A 27,100-nucleotide genomic window follows, 5' to 3' on the forward strand; every position below is an offset into this window, starting at 1 on the left:
TCTGTCTTTTAATAATTGCTGCCTTTAGTGTGGCAAGCATGAGCCTGGAGTGAGTGATGTACCTGGATGGTGAGATGGTGTACCAGCCCAAGAAGGGTTGAGGATTAATCAGGCTCTGCCCTGGGCCATAAATTATCTTGGTTATATGTTGATAAGGAATGTTTATGTGCTGTGGATTCAGTGAGCTGAACAGTAACAAATGAGATAAATATTCCCCTGGCTTCCCCGTTACTCATATCTCAACCTGTTTGACACACTCAGGAGATATGTGGATGAATTAGGTGGCCGGAGTTCTCAGTGTCCTTTATGCTTTATACTCGTGTCTGGTCTGAGAGACTGACAATGAGGTTTCATTTTAGAAAAAAGAAATGTCCTCCCTTTTTCCTTACAAACAATTGCCTCAAAAATGAAAACAGATACGTACAGAGAAGCTGAGCCAAGAGATTGCCACTAAATTTTCCTGACGTTCAGGTTTATTTCCAATTTCTTTCTAATACTAAGCTTTGAAAAAAAGCACTAAAAAGAAAAAACTGTTCATTTTTTTCTTTTAAGGGAGTATCCCTAGTAAAAATCATGCACTATGGGTCCCATTGGAAGTAATGGATGCCAGTGTATGCAATCATAAATTATAGTCTTAGAGGTTACTCAAACAACTCCTTTCTAAAGAAACTACTGTAGAAACCCAGACAGATGGCTAACCAGCACTAGTCAGTGAAGTACAGTGAGCTAAAACATAAATTTCAGATCACAGTCAGGTCGTTCTGAAACTTAATTTTACTTGGTAATATAAATTTTCTCAAAATGTGACAAAATAAACCAATTCAAATAGGAATTAATTATCCATAGTTCTACCCATCTTTGAAAATCTCAGCTGTGAATCTAAAGGCAACCAGAATGTTCCACCAAGAACAGTTGTCAATTTTGTTTGGAAAAGGAAAAGATAAAATTTTGACTGTTATTAAAATCATAGCAAGAAAAAATCCATGCAAGTATCACAAGGATTTTTTAGGATAACCACAATCAAAGAACAAGATACTAAAATTTTTAAAACTAATTTAAGGGGTTTTTTTCCTAAACCCTTTTCTTTATCCTGTTGAATTTTTCCTGTTTCCTATTTTTTAGTTCTCTTCATTTTGTCTCAGATGTCTATCACACCTTCAGCCCTTCATAAAATAACGTTTCTAAATGCCTCCTATTAGTGAACCTGGACTTGTTGTTTGTATGTTGTACTTTTCAGATTTTCTAGTTGCACTATTTCAATAGCCTCAACGATTTCAGAGTGAAAGAGAAGCAAGATTTATAGCAAGAGGTGTCATCTCACTAAATTGGGTGATATAGCTGACATGGTTTTCCAGGTGGGCCAGTTGGTCAAATAAAAAATATTACCTCTTCCTAAAAAAACTATTTTTCAAAAAGCTTACATTTTATTTATCCTGTTCAGTCTCTGTTGCTGATGTGCTTTTACTGGCTCTATATCATAACAAATCTTTCTCTTACCAGTGCTCTGTGATCTAGGTCACAGCTGGAGTCACGTTAAGCTTCATTTGACATTCTTTTGCCTTGACATAGGAAATGTACAGTTGGCTCTGTTAGCAGAAACTTAAACTCAGTACATCTGTGTTTTGCTCAATATTACAGGTTAGCTGCAGTAAAATTAATTAATGCTATGTGAGTCTCACCATTTATATGATGACTCAGTCTTTGGCATTGATTTCTATTCAGGATTTTTTTCCTCCTTTTCATGACAATGTGTTATTTGGAGGACTGAAACTAGAGAGTTACAAGGTTTCCATAAAAGTGTATTTTTTTACTTCATCTTCCCTCAAGGAGAGGATTTTTTATTGATGAGACCAGTATTACATTATCTTTCTTTATCATTATCAGATTGATTCACTGGTAGCTCCAAAATTAGTATTAATCCTTTTACAGACTCTGTCCCCCTTTTGCACATTCATCTTTCCTCTAAGATAAAATAATGCCAGCTTTCTAACAATGAGAAAATGTTTTCCTAGCCATCATGTTTGCTGATACTCATGATATTTCTTTTTTCACTCCATCATATAAAAGAGGACTACTAGCCATTGCAAGCTTCAATTTTGTAATATTTTGTGGTCTTTAGCTCTATTGCTAAAGCTGTAAATACTGTCATATTATATTTTTGTGTTTTGAGGACCTAATTTGAGATGATGACAGAGATGGTAATATTGAAATATTGAGAGATGACTCGAAGGAGAAGGTAAAGCAGGGCAAAAGCAATAATATTCTGAGGTGCAGTAAGTTTCCATTTACAGAGAAGCACTCAGAGACAAATGAGTACTCATTGCTGCTTTTGAAAGGGATTAAATAGCAGACTTACTGAGTACATCCACATGTCTTTGAAATACTGGGTGATGAGAAATTCTGGGGCAGGCTGAGGATACCATAGGAGGACTTGATTGTGTATTTACAGGGCATAGAGAAAGCTGGCATGAAACTGGTTGACAGAGGGGTTATTTTGCTGGCTTTCCAATCTTAAAAAACTAAAAGCAAGAACAAATGAAGATAAGAACATGCTGGTTTGTGCTTATACAGAGAGATAAAAGATTGAAAGGAGAAGACTGAGTATCTAGAGATCACAGAAGGAGCTTATCCATTTCTTTTTCTGATCTCTAGACTTGAATTCAGGGAAGGCACAGCAGGACCACGGGTCTACCTGCTGGTTGGTTAAAGAAGGAGATTGAGGGATTTTCTGCTGGGAAGAGAAGAGGAAGGCTTTAACAGAGCTTGGGGGCAGTGTTGCCTGCTTATCAGAGGAAAAAAGGTATCTTGGACTTTAAAGAAACCAAAATCCTGGAAGATGTGTGAGAGAAAGCTTTGGGGTCTAATTCCTCAAGTTAAGTGTGGTGTAGCTGTAATCAGGGGTCACAGAGGAAGGAATGCATACAACACCCCATGCTAAGGAGCAAATGTCATGTGGAGAAGTGGACTTTCTGCACGGAGTATTGTCCATGGTCATAAGGGCAAAGTCATGATGACAAACGAGAAGGAGGATCTGGAAATGGAAATTGTTTAATCTGAAATGGAAAACAATGTTACATAATGCTTAGATGGTTAATATAAAGTGCAAAATTTCACCAGATCAGTATTCTTCTGGAAAAGAACTACCTGAACTCTCAGGCTTCTGGAATCACACGTTTTAACAGGAGCATCAAGTTCATATGTCAGGTCTGTCAAATTAAAGATGGTAGTTCTGTGCCTGGACCCCAGCTACTAATAAAAGAAGGAAGGGTCAAGGGAGGAAGACAGCTCTCTTGACTGACAGCAAAATGAGTAGAGATGTTAAACAGATTTTAACCCAGAGGCTTGAATATCGGGCTATAAAGTAAATACAAGAAAAATTGCAACGTGAGCTGACTGTGACTGAACTTTAGTCAGTCAGATCTTTGAAGCAGGTGTGCACACTCCTCTTTGTAGGCAATTCCCAAAGAAAACCATAACACAAAACTCAAAAAAGGTTGAATTAATTGGATTATAAGATAGCACACTTAAACAGAAAACTGAAAGTTACTATGTCATATAGAACAACATGAGAGGCTTATAACATTTCCTCCCTTATTGTCTGTGTTTATGTGTTTGGAGAACTATGATTCCCATCTGAGTTTTAGCCAAATCCCTGGCTTCTTGAATTACAGCAGACTCTGCTTGGCTTCTATTGTCCTTATCAGTGCCTTCTCCCCATTGTCTCGAGGACTCACCAGGTTTAATGCTCCCCACTGCAGGCTCAGCCTTTGGAGCAGATCAGCAGCTCCTTGCCAGTCTGAAATGTCCTGTGCTGTGCCATGCACACAGACGTGGCCTCCTGGACATCCTTGGTGCATTCCTGGTCACTCTTTTAAAGACAAGATGCAAATTCGTGAAGCAATATCATGTCAGAGAGGTTAATAACATCAAAGCTCAGGAAGAAGTTTTCCATCCCTAGAAAATGGAAACAAAATCTATCACTGAATGATAAAAAGGCTTGTTCCAGTCCTACAACCTAAATTTTTAAAGTGTTTTAATATTCTTCTGTTGTGAATGGATGATGGGAACTTTCTTCTGTGCATGCAAATCCTTCTCTCCAAATGTCACTACTGTTCTGAAAGTCATAGCTTTATGTCATGCATTTGATTTTGTAAATAGTTTACTTTAGGAAGTTCATGTTTAATTATTCAATAGAGCTGAACAGGGACTGTGTTACATAAGGGGACATTAATTTCACATACTTAAGCATCTGTGATGTGTATTTAGGGCTAGAAATAGCAGCTGTGATATATGTGGATATATAATAACCAGGCAGATACTTAAATTTTGTCTCAAAAATAAGTAATTGGATCATACTGACAGATAACTGAAGCAAAAAGACATTGGTATGGATACAAAGTAAAAGGGGTAAGAAATAGAGCCCTTTGGGACTCAGATGATAAGTAAAGGAGCAACTTGAAGGAGCAAAACAACTACCTTGCCACTTAGCAATGAACTGTAAGTGGAGCAGATCAATTCCAGTCATTCCTAGCATCTGCACAAAACATTTTTTAACAGACCTCTGTAGTGAGTGGTGTCAAGCTCAGCAGATGTATAAAGGCACACTAATACATAACACATACGCCTGAATCAGGCTACCATAAAAGATCAAGGCATAACTTCAAAAAGCATATTCAGAGTTCTGTCTCCTCTGAAGCCAACGTGGACACATTTATCATGGAGATCGTGAGTCTGGAGGTGGGACTGAAGTTGTTGCAGTCTTCTGCACAGCAGCCTTTACTCTTGACTTCTTGAGCTTCCATTTTAGTGGATTGGCTGGGTGTGTGCTGTGAAGGCTACATGTCACAGTTTCTCTCTTGGTAATGTGTGAGTGTGATTGATAGGTTTACTTTCTCAGTATTTAATATCTTCTATGCATGATTATTTTTCCTTTCCTAGCTTAATTTGTTCGTAGGCACTATAGGAACTTTAACAGTAAAGAAAAGAAGGAATCCTGAAGCATTCTGCCCCAAAAGGGATTAGATCAGAAAGGGTGTCAGAGAAAAGAAAGTCAGTAATTATTAGCAAAGGCAAGCGAGCTAAGAGTTTTCACATTTCTAATTTTCTGATGCGTAAAAATTACCTAGGAAGTTGTCATTGGAGTGTTTTGTAATTCACTTTGGCTATAGGCAGAAAGAGGTCTCCACTGTATTTAAGAACATGTTACTTTAGGACAAGCAATAGCATCTTTATATACAATACAATTTCTGTACACTTGTTTCCAAAAATAAATGGCAAGTCCTTTAGTTATTAGTCTTTAGACATCTATTAATGTCATCAAGACAAAAATTAAAACAAAAATATTTTCATGAAAATATCAATACTTCCATTAAATGAGGATTAGAATAGTGATCTATACAGGAAGAAAATGCATCATCAGAAATATCATGCTAGGACAGTCTTGCAGATGAACAACATCATCCGTAGCTAGCAATACTGAAATGTATGGGATGTTTGATGCCCAGGCTGATTTTGTTACTAAAAAGGTTGGTCTCCAATATGTATTTAGAGGGAGTACTACATTTTAAAGTAAAATGGAAAATTATTCCTTATCAATTTAAGAACTGAATGTGAGTTTGCAGAGAGCGTAATGTCATGAAAAACGGATGTTCGCTCAAGCCTAAAGGAAAGAATGCTTATATATTTGCGGTTTAAGTTCTTTTCTGATGCTAAATTGATGATAATTAACAATGAAGAAGTATTTTCTCTATTGACATTGTGTGCAATGTGCTCTTATGCACTCTTCTAGGGACTCTCACCACTTAATGGCAACGAGTCTTTAATGACTTGAAAGTGATTGCAAAATAATTCTTTTAAGAAATAAACTGTAATTAGCCTGTCATTTAACTTCAGTAATGAGGTGGTATGGCTGTAAGTAGCTTTCAAAAGCATGACACAGAGAATATTTTGGAAATGTATTTTCATATTTGGAATGACTTGGTTATCTGGAATAAGAAAGTTTGAGCCATTTTCACTTCCTAATATCTTTGTTAATCCTCATACTTATTTCATCTTGCTGGGTAGTCAAATCCCTGAAGAATAATAAATGTCTGAATATTCTATATTGCAATCTTGGATGTCACAACACTGAAAAAATTAGGAGAGAGTTCAGTAGCAAAGATCATAGTTAAGATTTCTGTACTTGTTAAGTGCTTGAGAGAAGATGCTTCTTTTGGTGCAGTCCTGCAGAGAAGTGTGGCTCTCATGTGTTACTATGTAGGGCAATTTTTGAGATTATGATCACTAGATGGAAACCAAGAGGAAAATCTGGTGTGAAATTTGAATAATTACTGTGGAACCTTGGATTATTTCCCTTCCAGCTCCTGATAATAAAAGCTTATGTAGAAGGTTGCCTCTTACTAATATTCTACTACTACTTTATCCTGTCTTAACCTGATTACCATCTGCTACTGCTTCATAGAGAGAGAGCAGCAATCACAGTGCCACATATGGTTACTAATGTCTCTTCTCCCTTTCTTAATTGTCTTGCACATGTTTTCTTTCCTTTAGTCATCTTCATAAACAAGAAGCTATTCTTGGCATCCTGCAAAGTAATATGTAGTTCTTCTGCTACACGACTTAAGGCTTAGGTGCTCAGACTTAGTATGAAGAAAGGAAAAGGGGTAATATTGGCTCCAGGCAGACAGCTGGGTCACTCTGGCTGGTTCAGTGAAGGGTATTAGAATAATGTGTTTCTTGAAAATGGAAGGCAACTGAAAATATATAAAAACCAAACAAAAAAAACAAACAAATATGCTTAACTGGAAAGTTTGCATAAACTACAAGTGCAAACATTGGGAAGTCCAAAGCTTGGACTTTATGCATCTGTCACTGAGTTATCATCAATCCCACGGTTTTTGCTTCATCTTTCTTGTTGGCTTTTTCTCCTTTTCTTACCTGGCCTGGTTTCTCCCTCCTCATTTGCATACCTTTTTGTAATGAATTTAATTGTATTAAGATATTGGCCTTTATAAAAAAAAAAAATCTCAGCACAAGGAAAAGAATTCAATGCAAAATAGTGTTTGGAACCCCATAGGTTAAGAAAATCTTCTGTACATAAAAACACGTGTTCATGCAGCTGCTAGTCTGCCCCTCTCTTGGAAAAGAGACAGCTGGAGGTGCCAACCATTCGAGCCATCAGTTTGGGGGCTTACTCTCATTTATAAAAATGGGAGGCAAGCATCAACAGGATGTTAGGAACTTAAGGCCAAGAGACTGCAGGATGTACTAAGATTTGTGCTATATGCATACCACTGCTCTGTTTATACCCTGCACCTCCAGACATGTTTTGAATTTGACAAGTTTGAAAGGAGAAATTAGTAATATACGAGTGGGCAGACAAGCTCTGGCAGCTACTTACACAGGGCTTGCCAGCAGGTCAGTGGGACATTGCTAGAGAAGCTGAATTCCAAATGAGGTGGGAAAGGAGAAAGGATTTTGTTCAGAGCTCTGATTCTTCTGCACTGATTTCTGAGGAAAGCAAATTTTAACTGGCATATGGGCAAACACACTGGATTCATAGTTGCAGGGCAAACTTAAATGTCATCTGTCTAGAAAAGAATAACCCTTGAAATTAGTGATGCCAGTGAATACACTCTCTTCAGCCAGCAGCATATTGTGCTTTTTCTCACTCTGGCAGATTATGACAATGGTTCCTCTGATATGAGCTGTGAGTGAATGAACATCATTTTAATGTACTACCCACAGTGGACAGACAGCATAGATTTGCACTTCCAAGTCCAGCAGGTAGTGAACTCTAAAGGAACATTTCACACTGGCCATTAAGCATCCAACATGACCACAAAACTGAGGTGACACAAGGAGAGAGCAGTCCCCTGGGGATATGGATCATGTTTATCAGGCAGCTGCAGATAAAATAACTCACTTCTGCTCAAACCAGGCGTTATCTGTGGGGTGCTCAAAAAATTTTCTCCCTAGGATTTGAAGTTTCTCTCTGCATGACTGAAGCTAATGACTGGACTCCATGGGGTCTTCCTTCTTTAGTGACCTGATATCCCTACTGCTAAACAAGTTGTGTGGGGAGGGATTATTATTATTTAATGCACAAAATCAGAGAACTGTGTAGAAAATGATTTTTTTTTTCATTGACCTTTCTTCTAGCAACTTTCTGAAATTAACTAGGTAATCCTATGAATCTATGGTAGAAATCCCCTATAATCCATGATCCAGGCCAGATATAATAAAAAAAAGTTAATTAATATCATCCTCAAAGTAGTGGTTTCCCCTTGGGAAATTTATACAAATGTTTCTGCTGTTGGACATAAAGATTTGAAGTATTTGATCAAAATTATATATCTAAGATGTCTGTTTGAAGTGAAATGTACATAGTATTATCTTCATACTGGATGAAAAAACAATTCAAATCTCTATATCTAATGGCCATTTTAGGTCTCAGTCCTGGCATACTACTAGATATAAGTGGTGAAACTATCAGGTAAAATCAGGCTGAAATTTTAAAATTAGAAGTAACTTATAATTCAAAGAACTGATGACAAATCTTCATATTAAAAGTTATTAGCTATAAAATAGAGTGTATAATGAAAAATGGCACATTCCATTGTCTTTTGTGGTAGAGCAGCTCCTTGCCTTGAGAATTAGCTTTACATGAATTTAAGTCAAGCTTCAGCTGTAATACAGTACAACCTCTTGGGCTGCAAAAGAGAAACACTCCATTAAACAGCTTTGAGCAGCTCATCTCAAAACTTGTTGGATGGTGCTATTAAATGTGTCTTCTTTGTAAGACAAAGACATGTCTATGTTGCCAGTCATTAATTCATACTGACTTAGTTTCTTTCTTTAAAAGATTTGTAGAAGGAGTAGTTATTTGAAATTCTCTCCTTTCTTACAGTTGCAGATGATGATGATTGTGATTTCTAAGAGGAATGGTATGTGGTTATGAAGTGGTGAATAATCTCAAAAATATACTTTTCAACTCCTTCTATCATATGCCCACAGTGAAACACAAATAACAAAGCCCTTTAGAGATCAAGGAAAACTGAAATATATAACCACAGACACAAATTATCACAAAAACTGGTTCAGTTTTAGGTATTTGAAAAATCAGCTTTTGCAAAAAAATACCTGCAAATAATATTTTGTAAGGGTTCAGTCCCATTAGTGCCTGATGGATGTTATTTTTTTTTAATGACAGCATTCTGCTACATGATAGAAATAAAGCATGAACAGGAGGTGCAGGTAGGTTAGGGCTGGCACTTAGGCTGTACCAGCCCCAGCACTGTGTCCAGATCAGATAGTTTTAAGAAAAAAGACTCATGGCTAAGATGATGCTTTCTGATTGAAGAACACCACATTCAGTTTTCAGCTAAGGTGTCCCTTTCCTGAACTCAAGGGGAGAAGAAACAGAAATCAGAAGGAGCATTTCCACAGATTTCATCTGGTATTTCAGTAGTCCTTCAGTCTTTCAGCCTCATTTCCCCATCCCCTTATCCTGGCTGAGCAATCTTCTTTCCTTGTTTACCCAAGGCACACTTTGCTTAGGAAGGGGCTGTTTCTTGCTAGGTGCTCATGCAGTTATTAATAAAATGAGTATCTAAATTATCTTTGGAACATTTAATATATGCCTGCATATAAAAAAAAAAATGTGGCAGTTTGCTTTCCATGTGACCAAAGAATCCTAATGTGCTGTGAATTTGTCAGCTCTGTACAGTTTTGCAAAAAATCTAAATCAACAGGGAAATAATCTTCTCCATGAACCTTGTTTTAGATTTCTAGGACAGCATGGAAGTGTGGCTTCTTGAAGCTGCTGAAAATCTTACAAAAAATAACAAGATATAAGACTCAGACTAAAATGTCTTATTTTAGAATCATTATGCCCATAGAAGAAACTAAAAATTTCACATATCATCAGATATCTCTTATAAACCTCACAGATATCTCCACATTTTTTCCAAAGTGGAAATTTTAAAAGAAAGTGAAAAGAGTTCTGAAAATTCTCCCTGTCACCACAAGTTCATCCAGAGAAGATCCTGCTTCTTTTTCATGTTGAGGTCTCATCTATTTATTCTCAGCTCCGCAGACCCAGTTTTTGAGTTTCCTTGTGTTTCCTTTCTGTGCATCCCCCGGTTCCTAAATGTTTAGGCAAAATTAACTTCACAAGCTAAACTGTTTCCACTTCCTACTTGTATAAAAACTTCAAAAGGAGTTGAAAGTGAATTCTAAAATTTATGATGAGATTGCCCTAAAGAGCAGCAGCTGCATCACCCCATGTTGGTTTCTGCTTACGTACCCTCCAGATCCAGGGATGCTCACACACTGGAAGGAGTGTGCATGTCTGGCCAGGCAGCTGGTAGCCTGTCTTGCCAGCCACAAGGCTACATGGGCCCCAGGGAAGAAAAGGCACCGAGCCTTCTTTAAGCAGCTTCCACAACATTTTTACCTACTCGTTTACTTCTCGTACGCAAACTTGTGCATGCGCTTGCTATTTTTTTTAACATAATTTGTCCATATTTCTTTTTCAGTTGACATATTTTCATTTCCATTTGTTCATTTCTGGAACTGTTGTATTTTCAGTTGATTTCATAGGTGGACTTGACACATACTCCTACCGACAGCCCCCCCAGGAACATGTTGAGTTAAAGCCTGTAAAGCCTGTAGGTAAGGTTCTGGTCCTATGGACCCCATTAATCCTTCTAACTAGATAGAAAGCTAACCTCCTGAAATAATTTTGGCATCAGATTACTAAGAACTTAATTATATTATAATTAGAACATAATTAAAAATTAATCCACATAAAACATGTGAGTAAGGACACTTTGTCACTGATGACATAGCTGCCAAAGGAAGGATTTGTAGATAACACCGTGTCTGCCATGCAGTGCCTCAGCTTGACACAAGGAGAGGCTCTCGGTGAAGGATGGAACTGCTTCTCTGCAGACTTTTTAGCAAGAAAAGAGCTGGTTTATGGCTGCTGCTGCTGCATAAACCTTTAATGAGATTAGCCCATTTATGGGAAAGCAGAAGCTTTTACATTTGTCTAGTTACTGAAAGGAAATTTTTTGCTGAAAAACTGCTAGCCAACTTAAAATCTACCTGCCGAGTTCCACTGGAAATTCATTCTCTCTTTGCCATTGCTTATTTGCTTCCACCATGGAAATCACTTGTTCTTATAGACTCTTCCAACTCTGCTGCCCAATGAATAATTTTGGATGCATATGTATTAATTTTATTTGGAATAAATCATTATATGAGGACACATTACTGGTACATATATTTTGGCAGAAGCTCAGATAACTTCACATAGATGATATTTCGAAGTGTGATTGCTAAAACAAAAGGTGTTCATTTAGGATTTCTTTGATTCTTGTCACTTGTTGCCCTTATGCTTTCTGTCTGAATTTTACCTTCGGGCTTTTCATGAATCTTAAATGCAACATGAAACCCCCATGCAGCTAACTGACTGAAACTGATGTAATGACTCACTGCATTTTATTTTCCAGTCAACAGAATTAAAATGGATTTGAAGTATTTTCCTGTTGTATGCATGTGTGCATGTACTGGGAGTTTTAATTTAAAGTGGACGATTGCTAGCCAAATGTTAGCCTCAACTTTGCTTGTGACTTTTTTAATTATTGCATGTTTAAAATATATGTTTTATTCAGACTGTAGCTTTCAGTCCATAGAATTAAACAGAGACAAAATTTTGTTCAACTTTAATTAACAAATGTAGATTTAGAGACCCAAAGAGGATAAAAAACCTTGTCTCCGTATGATGGCGTATGTAACAAGAGGAAGAAATATCACATTAAAGCAACAAAATAAAATTATGAACAGTTTGACATGAAATTAAGTACCTCCTCTACGTTGGAACCTGCATTTTCAGCAATATTTCATTACAGGCTACTTTTGTTTCATCTTCTGTGAGAAAGATGACAGCAAAAGGGAGTTTGAACCAGTCTGAATAAGCTGCTAGACTGAAAAGGGGAAATTGGTGCCCATGAGGAAGAAAGCCACAGCTACAATGTTTACACCTCTCCATAACAGATTTTAATCTCTAAACCTGCATTGAGGTTTATGTTAAATTATTAGTGGATAAATGTGTAGAACTTTCCTGGCAAACTTACTAAAGGAGAGAAAAAAACATTTTCACCAAGGGATTAAATATGTTGGTATAAAATCCATTTCTTTTGCAGTAGAGAAGTCACAGATTTTGAAAAATTGTTCTTTGATGGCAGATTTTGGTCAGTGGGAGAGATGGACTAGATGGTCTCTAGAGGCCTTTTCCAGCCCTGATAATTCAGTGATTCTGTGATTCTGTACAGCTCTGGGGACCCTTTCTGGCCTCTTTATGGCAGCTAGAGGTATAAAACTGGAAGGAAACTTATATGTCTTCTTCTTTATTGGTTTTATGCACTGAATGATACAGAGAGGAAATGATACCTAAGCAAGGAAGAAAAATAATATCTGTGATCGAAGTCTAAATTAAAGCTAAATTGCTGGAAACAATTTGAATAAGCAGTGGATTATGCCAGAAATGTGCAGATTCTTATCTGTGTGCAGCACATTCTGAATTCCTTTAATAATTTAATCGCTACCTCTATCTGTAGTCTAAGAACCCAAAGTAGCCCTAAGAAATATGACTTCTTGTATCTAGGCTGTGAAAAACTGTGTTCCTGTTCGCTTAGAATTGAACATGAGTAATGCTTGTTAAATACATTAAAAAACCTTAATAAAGGTTATAAATCTTTTTCCATCCTTAACACTTTGGGATGGGAAAAATTAGCATGATGCTTTTTATAAATGAAAGCTTGGCTATATTTGCCCTTTTCTCATCCCTTTCATTTCCCTTGTTTCATTCATAAATTAACTAAACATAACCCATTAAATATACAAGGTTCTTTGGCCTCATCAAAACTATGTAGAAGACAATATAGTGGTGTTGAATACTCATATTCTATATAATGTTTGCTTGGTCAGCCACCATAATTATTATATATTAGGATGTCTAAGATTAATTTTCCTTTCCACTCTTGAGAAGAGGTTACATTGGACTTTGTTCTGCTAGGACACATTTTTTAATGCAAATATGAATGATCATAGCTTGTCTGTTTGCTCTTCATTCTTCCTATAACTCCATGAGACTACTGGACAAGGATAAGCAGGATCTTTGCCCTGAACACTGTTTCAATTGAGATGTGGGCTAGCCAGGAGACAGCACAGAGAGAAAAATATCATCATGTTCTAATTGGGACTAAAGCACATGGTTTATGTTGTGTTTTCATCTATTTCAAACATAGTATCACCTGGTCGTTCAGTAGTAATTAGAATTGATTCATATAACACTTGCTACACAGAAGAGAGAACCATGGAGATTAGGAAAAAACAAAACAAAACTGCATTTTGTTCTTGTTTTAGGGGGTTTATCATCATCATTATTATTGGTGGTGGTGGTGATAGTAGTAGTACCAGTAGTAGCAATGGTAGCAGAAGTTAAAGTTTACATGTACCTTACTCCAGTTTGGATGAGTAGGTCTTATCCAGTGCTACTATAGCTTTGGGCCACCCTGTCTGGACAGAGACTGAATCCCTAATCCCAATTAAGGGATATCCCTGGCCTTTCTAAAGACATGATTAGCTTTTGGTCATGGGACTGGTTCAGTGTCTGAGAAACTCTACAGTGGACAGGTGACCTCTCTGTGATGGGCCTCTGAGTCCTGTCCTATTTTTATCTTCTCCTGAAACTCTATAGATGGTAAAATTCCTATGAAATAACACCATAGATTCTCCAAGATTATACAAGGGAACATGTTTTACAGGGAGTCACAGGAGAATAGATAGGTGTGTGGTTGTGGTAAGGACTATAAATAGTGCAAGCCCAGCTCAAATACACATTTTTAATCCGGTCATGTCTGAACTTTATAACCTGGTGGAAATACATCTTATACTGTTAAATTATGTTATGCTAAAAAGAATCTATTATTATGTGAGCTTAAGACGTGTTTTACCCCCTGCAGGATTTCTCATCAAACATTTTTAGCCTTTGTGGTAGTCACGATACAAAGCTACCACTTTACACCCAGCTACTCATTCTTGACCTTATATGTGGGTTTTGCAACTGAGAAAATTAGTGACCAGAGGTGTTTTATCCACTTGCTCATCAGTTATTAACCTGTCAGCTGCTGTGAATTCACATATCGCATATCAGAAAATAAACAGAATAGTTTCTAATTTATGAGTAATTCATATATTCTGTTTTTTAGGTCGAAGTAAGTAATGCACATGGACTCAAGACTTCTGCTGCTGTAGCTGAAGAAACATATTTTAGAAGAAAAGACCAATCTTGTGACTCATCATTCTGGAAGAAACCCACCATTCGTTTCTCACGACACATGGATTGTTCTTCCCACAGGCTCAGTGTCATTATCAGAGCTGGTATTTCATAGATACTTGTAGATGATCTTGAATTTTTTAATAATTTACTTATATGGACACTTGTAAATTGTAGATTTTTTTTCTTTTTAAATTTCAGTATTTTTACAACATTTAGTGTTAAGGCATGAAAACAAAACAACCTGTGAAAACTAGGAGAAGTGTACGTCTTTCTCAAAAAGTACTTTTTGACTGATAGAATCGTCCTGTGCCTGGTCAAGATTGTGTCAGTAAACAGTAATTTTTACTTCAAAATGTGCAGCAGGGGTCAAATTCTAACAGTGTAGAAGAGATCATTTCAGTGCTGTGTTTAGAATTCACAATGTCCGCACCTTGCATTGTTTGAACTGCTGTGTGCAGTAGGAATTGATGTCTGACTCTTCTCACCCAGATGTTCCAGCACTAACTACTCATCTGATTATTACAATTCATATATGGCTCCTTCTCCCTCCCTAATCTCCTTTGCCCAACACCAGTAGCTGTCTCTGATTTGAAGAGAAGAAGGATGACTGCTCTATGGATGTCGGTCCCTAGGAGCCCTGACACCCAGGACTTTCTAGATGTCTGTAATTTGCACATCTCTAAACTCATTTCCTCCCTTCTCCCAGGAAGAAGCCAAGCATGAATGTACAGCAAAAGGCACCAGCTGAAGCCTTAGAAGCCTCTGGGGACTAATTTTGTCCTTAAATTAAAAGTAAACAAGCAAACCTGAAAATGTGTGTAAAAACTTGTAAAGTTATTTGTAAATACTTCTAGACAAAGAACATGTATGTAACTCTGGTATCGTGTTTTCTATTCTGTCACCACTAGCATAAAGTGATACACAAAGCTATTTTCTTTTGGAAACTGGCAGTCTTTCTAACAGAACACTTTGTGTTTTTCTTCTTAATTACTATACAAAGTGCTGTGCACAGGTCTAGGCCCCAGAGAGTTAAGCCTCTCTGCAGAGTCTGTGCATCACAGCATTTGGTGGAAACCCCATCAGGGGTTTTGGGAGGGGGTTTCTGGCTTTGTGCTTTCTTACTAAATGGTTTCTTTGTTGGAACTGTCAGGAAGTATGCTCCTTCTGACATGTTTATCATCACCTGAAGTTGAACAGATGTCTGCTCAGTTCATTCGTTAACATCCTAAACAGTTTCTGGCTGGTAATTTCTGGTCCAACAACCTTTAGATCCTAAATTTGCAGCCATCTCTTGAATCATGTATTTCTGAAGTCTGAGCAGATGAGAGCTAGATGGCAGCTTGCCTTGATTCTTTCCTTTCTAAAGTCTGTTTGTGTTCTTTATTGATACAAACCTAAGGAGGATGCAAGGGAGGTGGAGTCTATCATTTTTAGGGGACAAGGCTCTTGTGGTGCATCAACTTATTTTCTCAGCTACTCAAATCAAAGACCTCACCATCTTTGGAGAAAACCCAACTTAAACATAGATTTACCTTCTCTGAAACCGTATGGAAGAAGCGTGCTGGCAAAGTCAGCAGAAACAAGAAGTAAATAAAATCCTTCCTTAGGGGTATTCCTAGCAATCCAAGGACTGGGTGTACCTCCAATTGTCTTTGTGCAAGAAATCAGACTGTGCCAAAAAGAGGAATGCTTTGTATGAAGATAATGTCAGCTTTCCTCAAGTATTTATGAGTTCCCTCATACGCTCTTTTCCCTTGTATTCCAGAATACTGTGAAGTACCAGGCTTTTTTCTATCCTGAAGACCTCATCTTTGTAATAAAAAGACTAAGTTTTGTCACAAAACTTAGGTGAATAATATAACTTTTGAAGCATCATGAAGAAGATACAATGTGAATTGCTTTATACCTCTAATATTTTAAAAAGGTGTAAACATTTTTACCTGTTTCTGTAATATTTTACTTCTACTTAGCATGAGAAGTATTTGATTTCTTTACATGATGCCTTAAACAGTAGTGATGCCTACTTAGCCAGTGCCTGCAGCCCTTTGTGTTTGTGATGACTCCAGAACTTGGGTTATCTGAGCATGGTTCAGTGTCTCAGTTTCCAGAAGCTGCCTTGTTTTAACTTTCAGCACATGGGCATCTAGCATGATGATTCCTCTGATCAATGTGGTTCCCACTTGGGCTTTACACTTCAACATTAGTTTAGTGGTGCTAATTATTAGGAGGTGGCAGATTAAAGGCCTTCAACTGAACCCAGTGAGACCCTCATGACCAGGCCAGAGGAAAGGGAAGGAGCACTGCATCCCCACCAGTTGCACAGGTTCACAGCCTGTTCTGACAGAGTTTTGGAAGTCTGTATTTAATTTTCTACCAAGACACATGTGCTGGATTATGTTCAATGAATTTTTCTGAATGTGTCTGAACCTTGCCTTTCTGTGGGTCCTTCAGGTTTTCAGCTTGCTAATGAGGAACTGCATACATGCTACAAATATTCTGGGAAGACAAAATCTGACTTCTCTTCTGCAAAATATCAATCACTTTTTAGCAGGGAACACAGTCCAGTATGTCCCAAATACGTTTAAAATCTCAGAATCATTACCAATACAGCGAGTCTGCCATCTGTCTTACTTAATGAACAGAACAATACAGATTGAGAGGAATTTGTCTTCATTAGAACAAGCCAAAAAACACCCCTGAGTGCCAAGGGAAACTTGGTTTTTTCTGAATTGAGGCACAAAACCCAATACCAATCAATCTGTAAATGCTGGGGAAAAAATCTTGAGAATAATAAATGGTTTTGTATGTTAATTGCTGTGTCCTCCAATATAGTAGAGTATATGGGCTAATGTTTTTGTAGGAAGCCTTTGCAACACCATTCTTTTATTTTTGCAACTCATGATTTCAGTAACATGTTAGATGGGTCCCAGATCAGCCAGCTACAAAGGAAGTAAGTGTTGGCTTTCTAAATAAAATCCTATAGTATTCTTCAGATTAGCTCTAACACACAGTTTCAGGAAATGATTGGGGTTGTACAGCAAAACAGAACTTGCTGACAATCCTAAAACCTCAGTGGAGATTACCAGTTGGCAGAAACTGTTCTGGAGGCATTAATAAGCTATACCATGACAACTTAGAACAGCTGAAGGTCTGTCTTCAAACTTCTAGATTTTTTGCCTTTCCTCAAAGTTCTGCTTAATTCAAGTTTTACAGAGCATCAGGTTTGCAATGGAACTTTAACTGAGAGCAAAACTAGAAATACGACTGCAGAAATATGACACTTACATGTTCACTGAGGACTGAGCCCGATACCACCAGTTTCATAAAAGAGCATCTGACTTATTCAGGACCTGAAAACAGGAACTATGTTGAGAAATGGTCAGATTTTTGCCTGGTATAGTGACATTGGGTGATTATGTATTACAGTTTCTGATGTTGCTGAAGGAATTATTGTCTGGTCTGATGCCCCCAACTCTTTCCAGTCCACAGAGATTTTTTAGAAAAAAAAATAATTTTTTTCAAATTCAGTTATGATCTGGAGAAACCGTCTAGAATGAAACAGTTCATAACTGGGCTTATTAAATGGTTTTTACAATGATAGGATATGATGTTAACTACTATGAGTGATTTTCAATAGAACTCTACCAGTTAAAACCCTGGGAATTATGCCTAGTTTTATTTAACACCTTCTTTCTTTCAGTAGTGCTGATGATGGTATTGGGAAGATAGTATTTGCCATGTATTAATTAGGATATCAGAGTTTGAAGTCAGGAGTACAGCTGCTGGCTGGCAAGTGACAGGACTACCTTTTCTTGTTTAAAACCTGAGAGCACACAGTTGGGCCACTCAAAAGCCTGTAGTCCTAGCCCAAAAATGGCAGATTTTAGCCCTAACAAATGGTGGCTTGTATCTTTAAAACAACTTTGAGTCCAGGCTTTCTTTGCAGCTGCTGTGAAGAGAGCTGCTCCATGCTTGACTCTTGAATTTCACCTTTCCACTCAGTTGTCCACAGCTCAGGCTTTGCAACCTTTGTCACCACCGAGCACCACACGGGCAGGTGCAGCCTTTTCTCAATGCCAACTGTTCTGTGCTTCTCTGCACCCAGCTGCCTGTCTTTCAGGTGAGAATTATCTGGTTGGAAAAGCCAACCCAGCAATCTATCAAGGTCCTCTAACAGACTTTGACAGTGGCAAACAAAAGTTGACATCCCGAACTAATTGTCTTGCCTCTTTCCAGTACCAACCCTCATTTGCTTTAATTATAACAAATTGCAGCCTGGGGTCTCCTTTATACACTGAAGAAGTTTTCTTTCAATTTGGTAAAATATTCCTTCCGTGTACAACACCCACCACAGCAGGACTCCTTTTGCAAAAGAATTCAACTGGGGGCTTCAACAGAAACCACTTCTTTAGTGCCCAGTGTGGTGATGGCATCATGTCATTACCTGGCAGAATAGTGTTTTTATAGCAGGGTGGCTGGGTTGGAGCCTGAGGTCATTTCAGAAGCTTGAATGGTTAAGGTTGCACATGATAAAGAGTGCCCTTATCAATGCAGTCTTAAAGAAGTGGTCTCTCTCTCTCTCCTGTCTATCCAGGGAGCTGACTATCCCTGCAGCCATTTCTGGGGATCAGCCTGAAAGACTCAGTAATATGAAGAGGGTTAGTGAGCAAACTAATATATGTGCTGTGGACAGTCAGAATCACAGCTGAGAAAATAGGCACACAAAAAGATATTTCATACCAAGATTACTGCAGAGGTGTTTTGCCCCTTAGAGCTGCATTGCATGCAGCCCAGGTTTTGTGGGCACAGCATCTCAGAGAAGCTATAATCACCTGGGAGCACCAGCAGCACTCTGCTTCAATGTAAGGGGACACAAGGCTCTTCAGGACTCTATATAATTATTCAGGAGCTAAGGACACAGATCTACTGCTTGCTGGTAAGATATGTAATGCTAATATATAAGGTGTACTGCTTTCCTAAGGTTTACAGGCACCTACTGATAAATGATGGTTTCTTGCCATAATTTCAGTTTCCTTCATGCAAGTCATAGTTTGAATGTTTCTACTTGATTTAAAAAAAAAAAATAAAAAACATCTGGATTTAATTCCTGTCTTGGGACGTGCACCTGCTGGGCAGTCACACAGCACAGTCTCAAATGTGACAGCTCTGTAGAATAGCTGCCCTTGCATGGTCTATTGCCTCTTGAAAACAGCAAATTCTGGAGATTGTCTCACTAAACAGCAGCCATGCATAAGTAATACTGGGAAGCCAAAGATTCTCCTTTTATTCGCTTATCCCCTTAGGACCAAATATCACTTCTTTAAGCATTCTGTCCCAGTTTCCTGTTTATTTCACACCAGACATATGCACCCATGCTTTCAAAGCACTCCTGCAAGTCAGTGCCAAGTAGACTCACTGAAGGTGATTTATAAATGGGCTGAATGTGATTCCAAGAGTAATCTAATTTCTCTTCTTCCACAGAATTGCATAATGAGTCGAGCATCACATACTAGGAAGGCTTACAGCATCTTCTCTGTGCTACACCATGAGCAAACAAGACAGCTCCCCAGGTCAGCCCATGCTGCTCAATAAAACATCACTCAGGTGAACTTATCCTGCATTATCTGTGTAGCCAGAACCAGCCAGAACTTGTCCCAAGTACCAGGGCAAACACAAGCCAACACCTTGTTTAAACAGCCTTGGCCTGATATTAATAATCCACACTGCAATGTGTGTTTCTCTTAACAAATAAAGCAGCCTGGCTTGTACCTTGCAGCCAGAGCCTCGAGTGTGTGATTGCTAGTAACCTTCTACACCACTCATACACACATATATATATTAAAAGTCATGTTTTGGTTTCTAAAAGACTGATCATTCAAACAAGCCTGTTTGCTCTGAAATTTAGAGGATTTATCTAGACTACTGTTGAGGGTGTGCCTGGAGTGTTTGGAGACCAGAAGAGCAATGATGGAGACCACTGTCTGCCTGTGGAGACAACCCCAGGACCTGTCCTGGTGCCAGCACCATCTGGAAGCTCTGAAGGAAGGAAGAGCCCAGAGCTCCAAGAGGAGCAAGAGTGTCTGGCTGTCACAGTCAGCTCCCACACCTGGGCTCTGTGACCTGCAGCAGGCTGCTGAGAAACAGCCCAAGGAGAGCTCCTTAGGGATCTTCCTTGGGTTGCTTAGGAGCTGCCTTTAAACCCAGGCCTTGGTCTGTGGTGATCCCCTGAGCTGTTCCTGGACAGGGACCTGCCTGACCCCGATTCACCCATGATGCCTCTCAGCCCTGCCTTGGACCTGTCCCATCACCATCCCTTTTGCTGGTGGTCCCTGGATGGTGGCCACTCTTCTATTTGGGCACAGGGCCACATGGTCCATTGGTACAGGCAGGGTCCTGCCAGTCTGACCATCACCTGAAGCCAAGCCTCTTCCTCACTGTTGTCCCCAAAAAAGGCTTCACATGACACCTCTTCCATCTTCTCTGTGGGTGGGGAAGGAGAGGGTCAAGATTTTTGCTGTATAAAGTGTCTTCCACTAACAGCTTAAAATTGCTTTTCCTTTTGCATGCCTTTAGCACATGCTGCTCCAGTGACCAAAATGAGGCAGCTGTAACAGACTCTTTTCTAGGAAACCAAGACTCGTGGCACATAGTCCATTTGTTGGTTTATGATTTGCCAGGTAGTTTTCCAAATCTGCAAGAAGTCTTTTCATGATAGATTTTATTTAGTATTACAGAATCTTTGGTCCTTTTTTTCCTCAAGCAAGCACATACAAAGAGTTGTGCTTAATAAATTAGTTTTTGATGATGAAATACTAAATTCATGCATACCGATACAGTTGTTATCCAAATTAAAACTAAAGCTTGTTAAGGTAAGCTGTGTGTTTGGGAAAGTATTAGCTTCAGTTATATAGCTAAGAGATGTGTAATATATATATGATTTAAAAGACACTCCAATTAATTTACCAGTTAGAAAGAAATCAGATTTGTGGCTATCCTTGACTCAAGAAATCTGTTTCACACTACAAGAATCTACTAGCCCTGTGAATGAAGAAATATTTGGGAAAATAAATAGATCAGACTTACAAAGGACACCATTCTAAAAGGAAAACAGGAGAGTGGAAAGCAAACAAAAAAGAAATATTTTTTTTTATTTTTAACATCTCCAGGTAGTACACTCACAATTATTTACTGAAATGAGAAGCACCACAATATAAATTAATACAAATATCATTATTTGTCATTGCTTTTCGAAAAGCTGAACTAGTTTTACAGCCTAACATCATTAAAACGTAATTTACCAAGAAATAGGATGTACAAAGGAATATTAAAATGAAACTTTGTTGTTCTGCTGTGCATGCTATGCCACCTTATGGTTAGTGGTAGAAATACCACCACACTCAAGAGAGCTATTTCAAAAATATAGCAGAGGCAAAGAGGAGCACATCTCATGTATTGGTACATATTCCTGAAATGTCACATGTCCCAGTGGAATCAGCCAATGCAGAGAGCTAAGGTCAATCTGTGAATTATATATAATATATAAAGACAAAACACGGCGAAACATATCTCCTTTTAACAGTTTACTTTGCTGTTTTGCTGCAAATACATTACTAAAATACTAGGTAATCCAAATTTGATTTGGTCCCGTAAGAAACAGCTCCTGTGGAGTTCCCTTGTTTTGATAGGTTGCAATTAACTGGAAGTACACAGTGTTATCTGCTCCAGGAAGTGTCATCTCTTTGCCTCTTTCACTTTAATAATGTGAAATACTCACAGTTGGATAGCTAGCATGGAATTCCAGTCCTGAATATGTATAATATAAAATTTACACAATATAACATAATAAAAGATAATATAATATTATTATTATGTAATAATGTATTCATAATAGATTATTATCATTATATATAAAAATAATATAATTACAATATAATTTACTGTGACCCAAAAATCTTAAGGTAAAGGAAAAAACAAAAATGAAAAACCTCATGAGAGAATGATTTTCATTTGAGTCAGGAGTTCATAATATATAGTAGCAAAAGCAGGTTTACATTTTTATATTAGAATAAGTTTACATGTTTAAATAAACATGGAAGCTGGGTGAAACAATGAGATCTGGAGTATACAGCCAGTTAGGGGGTGCCTGGAATCTCAGCTACACTAAAGTCACTTTGGAAAAAATGTTTAGTAAAATATTTGAATATGAAATATCTAAATTTAGGAGCCCAGTCATCCAACATTATTAAAGAAGTAGGAGGAAGAGAACTGTGTCTCTCCTGCTCCAGTAGAGGGTTTGTGGTAATCAGGCTTTTACTTTGGGCACCTTGGTCCAACCAAGAGTCAGGCCAGATGAATGCAAAACAAATGTGCTTCCAAATTCTTTATTTTATTTTTTCTGATCTTTCAATCAAGTATACTCAGCTTCAGACAGTTCTGGTTATGGTCAGCTCCTGAGTATCTGAGGAAATCTAGATAAAGCAGAAACATACTTGAAGTAAAACATTTGTTAGTTACACACACAAATGCTATTTTGAGAACTGAAAATGCAGCATCAAAAAGTGGTGCCTTGGGGTTTTTTCTGTGACCTGGATAACTCACTAACCAGATAACCCATCCAGGACACATGAAAAATTACTACACATAATTTAAAATTCCTCTTCCAAAGGGCACTGTGATCTTTCCATTACGACAGAGGATAAAGTAACTTTACTTGGCTTATGTCTCAGCAAAACTTCTAGGTTAACTTTGTAAGAGTGACCATGAAATTCAAGCACCATTTACATTTTGAATATTCAGATTCTCTTATTAATGCAGTCGTTTGGGAAAAAAAAAAAACAAAAAAACAACAACAAAAAAACCCACAAAGGTGGGGGCTATGCCTCAGTTTTGGTACAACTTAAACCAGAATTAATAACATTTCTTTTTTTCTGTGTTTAGAAAGAGTATGGGCAGGTTCTCTCCCTCCTATCCAGGGAACGCATTTGTTGGAGCAGTAACTTGCAGTACAAAATTACCAATCTATTTAGGGACTCTCCTCATTTCTCTGACTTGCCAGAAAGCTCATATTACCAAAGGATGACTTGCCATGCAAATAAATTAAAACATCAACTTCCTCGGAAAAAAATACTAGTGATTTCCTGTTCAGAAGCAATTGTTTATTACAGGATGCTGTAGTTTGGGCCCAGCCAGTGCAAAACAGGCCTCCACTTACTCAGCCCCCGGTACCTCTGTGGGACAGAGAGGGCTTCACCCCCGCCTCCCCCTCAGGGCACAGGGGAGGGGCAGGGGGGGTTTAGGGTCAATTCCGCACACGCTGTTTCTGCCGCTCCTTCCTCCTCAGGGGGAGGACTCCTCACATTCTTCCCCTGCTCCAACGCGGGGTCCCTCTCATGGGGGAGAGTCCTTCAGGAACCCCTGGGACATGAGTCCCTCCCACAGGTGCAGTCCCTCAGGCACAGACTGCTCCAGCCCGGGCTGCACACAGAGTCACGGCTGCTGCGGGAGCAGTCACCTCCTCTGACACGGGGTCCTACACGGCTGCAGATCCATGTTTGCCCCTCCATGATCCTGCACAAGCTGCACATCTGCTTACCATGCTCCTTCATGGGCTGTGGATCCCACTGTGCTCCTTCAAGGACTGCACCATTCTTCTCCATGTGCTGCAGGGCACAGCTGCCATCTCATCATGGACTGCAAGGAAATCTCTGCTTGGGCACCTGCTCCCTCTTCCACTGACCTTCATGTCTCTGTTCTGGCGTTACTCTCACCTCCTCCTTTGCTCTGCCCTGCAGGTCTTTTTTGCAGTTTCATTTTCCCCTTCTTGAATATATAACTTGCAGAGTAATATATATCCCAAACACCACTCTATGAACCCAAAACTTTTATTAGTAGCCGTACCAGTTCTTGAATTACCAATGCAGAAATATCTAATCACCTGAAACCTATTTCTGGAGATTGATTAAGCAAAGAGATTGTGCATGGAGCAAATGCGACAATAGAATCAGAAACTTTGGAAAGTAAAAAAAAAAAAAAAAAGCTATAAATTGTGCATTCTTTTCCTGCTTCCTGTTTCTGGGGTTAATTTAGCCAGCCTTGAATCACAGGGCTGTGATCATCACAAGACTGGCTTCCTACCTTTTGGGATTCATTCTGTTAATTCACTGTAACTATGATGCCTCTCAGTCTGCTCTGTGTGACATATCATTTTGCATAACATTAGGCTCTAGGTTGGAAGTGGAGCTCCTTAATAACTAGGAGCTTCTGCTCCCAAATTGCATGCAGATCACTTCCTGGAGCTGGCTGGAATATACACTTCTGAAAACATCCACATCCTCTATAAGGACATTTAAAATGACTGATGAAAGCCTGCTTAGACCAAAACATTAGTAATTAATGGTGTGGAGGTATGTCTTTGTCCTGCTGGAGAAGAATGAAGACTTGGCTTCCTCAACAGATGCACTTAACTTTTGTAAGATATTTCACTAAGGTTAAAGCCTCACTGGAAAACAGAGAGGAAAATGCAGCCCTTTTCCCTTTGTGCTAGGAAATTGCAGTACATTCTCCGTGTTGTATTTGCTGCAGAAACTTGAAAGAAACAGAATACACTTTGAGATATTCTCTGTAGGCAACATTGCCTGCTACTGAGACCTTAGCTTAATGGCTCAAATTGTGCAATGGTTGTGACATGAAGTCCCACCATGGAACTTGGGCTGTAATATTTAATCTCTTGGTCCCACACTTCTCTATGAAATAAGAATGGTAATAGCTAGGTAGCATTTCCCACAGAAAGAAGATTTTATTAATATTTAATTTATTTTATTTAGTGGAGCCTCTGACTACCAAGCAGGATATTTGTATGGCAGCCATACTAGTAGTTCCCAGGTCACTTAGTTCCCAGGTCACTTTCTAGGATTCAGTTTCCATTGCCTTCAGATGGGAATTATCAGGTAGCTGCAAAGACAAAAGACCTCCTTCATAAGACCAGTCTGTGTTGGTGTCAAATTTCTTCTTCCTTCCCCTCCACCTCCCCAAGTCTAGTCTGATGATGAGAGAGGTCTGAGTTCTGCCCACAGCTCTGGTTGGTAAAAGGCATAGCAGCAGTTCAGGCTCTGCATCCTCTAGTGCAATGATGTGGGATGGGACCTCAGGCACCAACCCTTGGCCACCACTGCTGTGGCATTGTCAGTAACACCTTGGCATAGTTTTGAGTAAGGCCAAGTCAAAATCCCAGCAAGTCTGGCCCAGACTGTGAGAAAGCATGGGCTAGGGACTGTCCCCAGGGCTAGGGACTGTCCCCAGGAGTCATTACAGGTGTGTACACCCTGATTCGGGTTTTAGCAACCTGTGAACGAGCTGTGCTGGGTCCCTTCAGCAAAAAGTTAGAACACAGGCCATGGCCCACTCCATTTTCTGTACTGACCTACGGTGATGGCTGTCCCCAACTTGCTGAATATGTATGTCACACAGGTGTGGGCATGGCTATTGTAATACCAAATTGTCAAGGTTCAGTGCTTGGAAGACACATCATGCTCCACACCAGATCCCAGGGCAAGAGAAAGAGGCTTACACCTCCCCAGAGCATCCCCACAGCTCCTCCTTCAGCCTAGATGGTCATAGAATCATAGAATCATAGAATTGGCTGGGTTGGAAGGGACCTCAGAGATCATCAAGTCCAACCCTTCATCCACTACCGCTGCGGTTCCCAGACCATGGCACTGAGTGCCACATCCAGTCTCTTTTTAAATATCTCCAGGGACAGAGAATCCACCACTTCCCGGGGCAGCCCATTCCAATGTCTGATCACCCTCTCAGTAAAGAAAATCTTTCTAATGTCCAACCTAAACCTCCCCTGGCACAACTTGAGACAGTGCCCTCTTGTCTTGCTGAGAGTTGCCTGGGAAAAGAGACCAACCCCCCCCTGGCTACACCCTCCTTTCAGGGAGTTGTAGAGAGTGATGAGGTCTCCTCTGAGCCTCCTCCAGGCTGAACAGCCCCAGCTCCTTCAGCCTCTCCTCATAGGATCTGTGCTCGAGTCCCTTCACCAGCCTGGTTGCCCTCCTTTGGACCTGCTCCAGGACCTCAATATCCTTCCTAAACTGAGGGGCCCAGAACTGGACACAGGACTCGAGGTGTGGCCTCACCAGCGCTGAGTACAGGGGCAGAATCACTTCCTTGGACCTGCCGGCCACGCTGTTCCTGATACAGGCCAGGATGCCATTGGCCTTCTTGGCTACCTGGGCACACTGCTGGCTCATGTTCAGCTTCCTGTCAATCCAGACTCCCAGGTCCCTTTCTGCCTGGCTGCTCTCAGCCACTCTGTGCCCAGCCTGGAGCTCCCCATGGGGTTGTTGTGGCCAAAGTGCAGGACCCGGCACTTGGCCGTGTTGAACCTCATCCCGTTGGAATCAGCCCAACTCTCCAGTCTGTCCAGGTCCCTCTGCAGAGCCCTCCTGCCTTCCAGCTGATCCACACTTCCCCCCAGTTAGTGTCATCTGCAAACTTGCTGATGATGGACTCCTTGTCTAAATCATCAATAAAGATATTGAACAGAACTGGGCCCAACACTGATCCCTGGGGGACACCACTAGTGACCGGCCGCCAACTGGATGCAGCACCATTCAGCACCACTCTCTGGGCCCGGCCCTCCAGCCAATTCCTAACCCAGCACAGAGTGCCCCTGTCCAAGCTGTGGGCTGACAGCTTTTTCAGGAGAATGCTGTGGGAGACGGTGTCAAAGGCCTTGCTGAAGTCCAG

At 39.5% G+C, this 27,100-nt stretch overlaps 1 protein-coding gene across 3 annotated transcripts in view; it reads left to right on the forward strand.

Moving 5' to 3' along the window:
* Positions 1-15,275, forward strand: part of NKAIN3 (sodium/potassium transporting ATPase interacting 3) — a 330,513-nt gene extending 315,238 nt beyond the window's left edge. Inside the window, exons 6-8 of one of the 3 annotated variants that reach the window (XR_011724559.1) lie at positions 8,909-8,945; positions 10,591-10,674; positions 14,277-15,275. Coding sequence is in view for 2 of the 3 variants with exons in the window: in XM_071737657.1 (XP_071593758.1) it covers positions 10,591-10,674; positions 14,277-14,290 (98 nt within the window). In the remaining variant the exon portion in view is untranslated. The remainder of the gene's footprint in view (positions 1-8,908; positions 8,946-10,590; positions 10,675-14,276) is intronic. The other 2 variants (XM_071737657.1, XM_071737658.1) reach the window with 2 other exon arrangements.
* Positions 15,276-27,100: the final 11,825 nt, after the last annotated feature.

This window comes from Heliangelus exortis, chromosome 2 (assembly GCF_036169615.1).
Source record: "Heliangelus exortis chromosome 2, bHelExo1.hap1, whole genome shotgun sequence".
NCBI lineage: Eukaryota > Metazoa > Chordata > Aves > Apodiformes > Trochilidae > Heliangelus > Heliangelus exortis.